The sequence below is a fragment of the Microtus ochrogaster genome, unplaced genomic scaffold (assembly GCF_000317375.1).
Source record: "Microtus ochrogaster isolate Prairie Vole_2 unplaced genomic scaffold, MicOch1.0 UNK2, whole genome shotgun sequence".
Taxonomy (NCBI): Eukaryota; Metazoa; Chordata; class Mammalia; order Rodentia; family Cricetidae; genus Microtus; species Microtus ochrogaster.
In genome coordinates this window covers 21060673-21065376 of record NW_004949100.1, presented here as the reverse complement: position 1 = coordinate 21065376, position 4704 = coordinate 21060673, and the positions used below count along the sequence as shown (strand labels likewise).

General features: G+C 49.2%; 1 protein-coding gene across 1 annotated transcript in view; it reads left to right on the top strand.

Annotated features, from left to right (window-relative positions):
- The window catches only part of Edaradd (EDAR associated death domain), a 42572-nt gene extending 38737 nt beyond the window's left edge, over nt 1-3835 (top strand). Inside the window, exon 6 of the mRNA XM_005365422.2 lies at nt 2929-3835. Coding sequence (XP_005365479.1) covers nt 2929-3311 — 383 coding nt within the window. The 3' untranslated portion in view covers nt 3312-3835. The remainder of the gene's footprint in view (nt 1-2928) is intronic.
- The last annotated feature ends 869 nt before the right edge of the window (nt 3836-4704 follow it).

Sequence of the window (4704 nt, the reverse complement as noted above, 5' to 3'; positions counted from 1 at the left end):
TTGTAGACCAGGCTGGCCTCGAACTCCCAGAGATCCGCCTGCCTCTGCCTCCCGGGTGCTGGGATTAAAGGCGTGCGCCACTACCACCCAGCCAACCCACAATCTTTTTATTTCGAGACCAAGTCTGTACTGTTTTCCAACAACATGTACTCCTGGCTTCCTCTTCCCTCACTGAATTCTCCCTTCCACTTCCGAACTGCCGTCGGGGGAAGCAACACGTATTCTTGTACCTCCTTTCCTGGAGAAGCAGAATTCTCAGTTATTCACCCTTGGGGAAAATACATATTTAATTTATTCTTAAATATTATTTATTTAATTATGTATATGTGTGTGGTGGCGGGTGGGGCTGTGTGCACGTGAACATAAGGGCCCAAGGAGACAGAAAAGAGCATGAGCTCCCTTAGAGCCAGAGTTACAGGAGGTTGTAAACACTCAAGTGCTGAGCCATCCTGCCAGCCCCTGCTTTTTAATTTCTAGAGAGAATTTGTCACTGGAGTAAGGGCTAGTTCCTTGTCATTACCGTAAGTGTCATTTATTCAGTGCCTGCTGTATACCCGGGGCCTATCTATCACTTGAGAGGTATAGGCTCCTCCCCCAAAACTAGTGATTTCTTTGTTCTCTCTTTCTTCCTCAGGACATCTCAAAGTTTGTCCTTTCAGGTAGAATACTGTATGAGATATGAGAAGTATTTGGAGTGTGGGAGGGGACAAAATAAATTTCTTAGAAAATATTCTCACCACCTAAAGTTTATGCTTTTCTTTTCAGTTTCCTAGACAGGGTCTTTCTATGTCGTACTGGCTGTCTTAGAACTTGCCACGTAAACCAGGCTGGCCTGGAACTCACAGAGATCCACCTGCCTCGGCCTCCCAAGTGCTGGGATTAAAGGTGTGCGCCACGGTGCCTGACGCAGCTTATGATTTTAACAGGCAGTTTGAAATGTTCTCATGCATCAGTTCACATGGGTTCCGGTATTGCTTTTCCACCTTATTCACCGAGGCGAGCTCTAATCTTTCCAGGCCGCTTGCTCTGTGAGTCCTCTCTTTTTGAGGATATCACACTCACGCAGCATTTACAGGGGTCAGGGGTCAGGCTAGGGGGATCTGAATTTAAGCCCTCGTGCTTGTTTGGCAAATGCTTTAACCACTGAGCCATCTCCCTAGGCCGCTGTTTTGTTTATATTTGAGACAGAGTCCTGCTGTGTAGCCCTGGCTGGCCTAGTACTCCGGCTTACACGGCAAATACTTTACCAGCTGAGACATCTCCTCACCCCGCCTTTGTTCAAATTCCTTACTCTCCTACAGCCACCGCTCAGTGACAGCATGTGTAGCAATGCGTCATCTTATAGTAAAGGTCACACCCCCACAACTTTCCAAGCCAATGACCTTTAAACCCAATTCAGACTTTGGAGACATCATTGTGCAGCTGATACAGCTTGTGGCCGTGTCCGCAGAGTGACACCACTTCAGTGGCCGTGTGTCCACAGAGTGGCACCACCGAGGGCTTCAGTGGGCGACTTCCTGATACCTCTTCCCCACTAACTTCCCCTCCCTCCTGGTGATAGATGACACTGAGACGATTGAAGCTGGGGTGGGAACCGGTTTTTGGGTGAGGCCCAAGCTAGAGCCTGGTGTGCTCCTCGGCCTGCCTCCAGCTCCCCGCACACCCCGGGGGCTGCTGGCCACACTTCAGACAGAGCCTCTGTGAGTAAAGAAGACAGATAAAGCAAAGGAATGATAAGGAGGCTATAAATTCCCAAAGAAATCTTTCTGCCACTAGCCAGGACAGATATGCTTTTGGTTTTCAGATACGTGCAGGGAGCAGGCGGGGACCAGTTTTCTTCCTTTTCAAGAACTTTTGAGGGGCTGGGTGCAATCACATGTACCGTCTTCATGTGCTAGGTTTGGTGTTAAAAGCTATCAGGGAGGCCAGTGGAATGGCTTAGTAGGGAACGGTGCTTGCTGTCAAGCCTAGCAACCTGAGTTCAATCCCAGGTCCCACATGATGGAAGAGATAACTGAATCCTGCAATTTGTTCTCTGACCTTCACGGGATGTGGCGCACAGGCACCTGTGCACACACACAACAGCAAACAACAACAATAAATGTAATTTTACAAGTTGTCGTGAGCTGAAGGATGTGTGCATGATGTGCATGAATTGGTGCCGGAAGCCTCATCTGGTCAATGGCCCTCCAAGCGTGTGCTGAAATGGGGAAAGCCTGGATGGGAAGAGAGGTTGGCTTTATCAACTCTTGCTCCTGCTTCCAGCCTTTCTTTTCCTGTAAAGGGTAATGCCATAGGGGCTGCTGAGATGTCCCAGTCAGCAAAGTGCTTGCCTTGCAGAATGGGACCTGAGCTGTATTGCCAGCATCCCTGTGGCCGTGGTGCCCATGTCTATGACTCCAGTGCTAAGGAGGAAGAGATCCCTGGGGGGTGCTGGCCAGTCTACCCTACTTAATAAGCTCCAGGCCAGAGATAGATACTGTCTTCAAAAACAAAACAAGCAAACAAAAACGGGCTCAGTGGGCAAAATTCTTGCCGTTGCCTATCTAAAAGTAAAAGGCAGGTGCCTCGGAGACAATGCATAGCAGTAACCTGAAAAGTGGGTCCAGATTCAGGTAGATCCCAGAGGCTTGCTAACCAGCCCGCCTAGCCTACTCTGTCCATTCCAGGCCAGTGAGAGATGCGGAACTAAAGGTGTGGGTGGGGTGTGACACACAAGGTTGCTCTCTATAGCCTCCACACACCCTTGATGCACACCTGTGCACACATGCATGCACACGTGCATGCACACAGAAGAACAGCACTGTGTGAGCAGTGAAGGCTGTGTGACACTTCGATGATGTCGCCAAGACAGTAGGGAAATAGAGGGAACATCGCTTGTGTTTGTCAGGCCCCTGGCCAAGCTGTGGCTTCTCTGTCATCCTGCAGGTGTCAGCAGAAACCAGCCATGTAAGGAAGGCTGCTCTTGCTCCTCCTGTTCACCCCGGGTCCCCACCATCAGCGACTTGCTCAATGATCAGGACTTGCTGGATGTGATCAGGATAAAGCTGGATCCGTGCCACCCGACCGTGAAGAACTGGAGGAATTTTGCCAGCAAGTGGGGCATGCCCTATGATGAACTGTGCTTCCTGGAACAGAGGCCCCAGAGCCCCACGCTGGAGTTCTTGTTCCGAAACAGCCAGAGGACTGTGGTCCAGCTGATGGAGCTCTGCCGACTTTACCACAGGGCTGACGTGGAGAAGATCCTGCGCAGGTGGGTGGATGAGGAGTGGCCCCACCGGGGACCCTCGGACAGTTCCATGCACTTCTAGGATCCCCTTCTGGCACTGGCCTTTCTGCAGCAGAACCAGCATGGGTCACAGGGAATATGGACCTGCTCTTAAGATTTTCAGAGGAGATGTGGAATGGTCAGCGGTTGTCCCTGAAGCTAGCGGCTGGTGGAAGGATGAGCTCGGGATTGGTGGCAGGTATTTGTTTCTTTTTGCACATCTGTTTTAATTTAATATTCGAAACTGGAATTGGGGAAGAATATTTTGTAGGTTTCATAGGGCCAAAGCCTGTGGTTGGGACAGAATCGTGCCAGCATGGAAAGCAAAGATTGCATCGGGATCCCAAACTGCTGATGTCTCTGGACATGCCCACATCATCCTATGCAGAACCTTTGCACTCCCAGCCTAGCAGAAGATGGGATGGAGAAGTCACCCTGGCCTGTTCACTGTTACTGTTTCTGTTGTAAAGGGCTTAAGATCTATGGCTTTTGATATGGCCTGGATACAAGAGCCATCTTCTTTATTCAAATACTTTTGTAATTCATGGGCTATCGATACTGTCATTGAATTTAGTATTTTTAAAAGAAATACAAAGTGTACGGTGTGTAGGTGAGCAGAGTGGTTAGTACATGTCATGGGAATGGGATTGGCAAAGACTAGTACTCAGTATTCCTTCTGGGGGCTGGGAGAGGGCTCAGTGGTTAAAGTGCTCACTGCCTAAGATGAGGACTAGAATTCAGGACCCCAGAACCCGCATACATGTGGGACGGTGTGACAGCCCACCTGTGGTTCCAGCTCTCAGAAGGGAGAGACGGGACTCCCAGAGCAAGCTGACTAGCCACGGCTACTCACATGGGTGAGCTCTGGAATCAATCAAGAGACTCTTTTTCAATGAACAGTGTAGAGATTGATTGAAGAAAAATTTCAACATCAACTATATGCACACACATGTACATCTGTATCCACGTGCAACAACAACACATACACATGCACACACACACAGACACACACACAAATCTTTTAAAATGCCATTTGGGGAGGCTGAGGACATCAGTCAATGAGTAAAGTGCTTAGCTTATCAGTATGAGGATCTGAGTTCAATATCCAGCACCTGCATGAAAGTCAGACACAGCAAGGTGTGCCTGTGACCCCAGTACCAGAGAGCCAGAGCCAGGAACTCACTGGCTAGCCAACAGAGTCAAACTAGCAAGCTTTGTGTTCAGGGTGAGACACTGTCTCAAAAAGAAAGGTAAAGAGTGATTGAGGAAGACACCTGAGGTCAACCTCGGACCTACACACATGCACACATATCCACACCCACAAACACACAGACACACACGCAAACACAATACATACATAAACACAGACACACACACAAACACACACTCACACACACATATCCACACCCACAAACACACAGACACACACACAAACA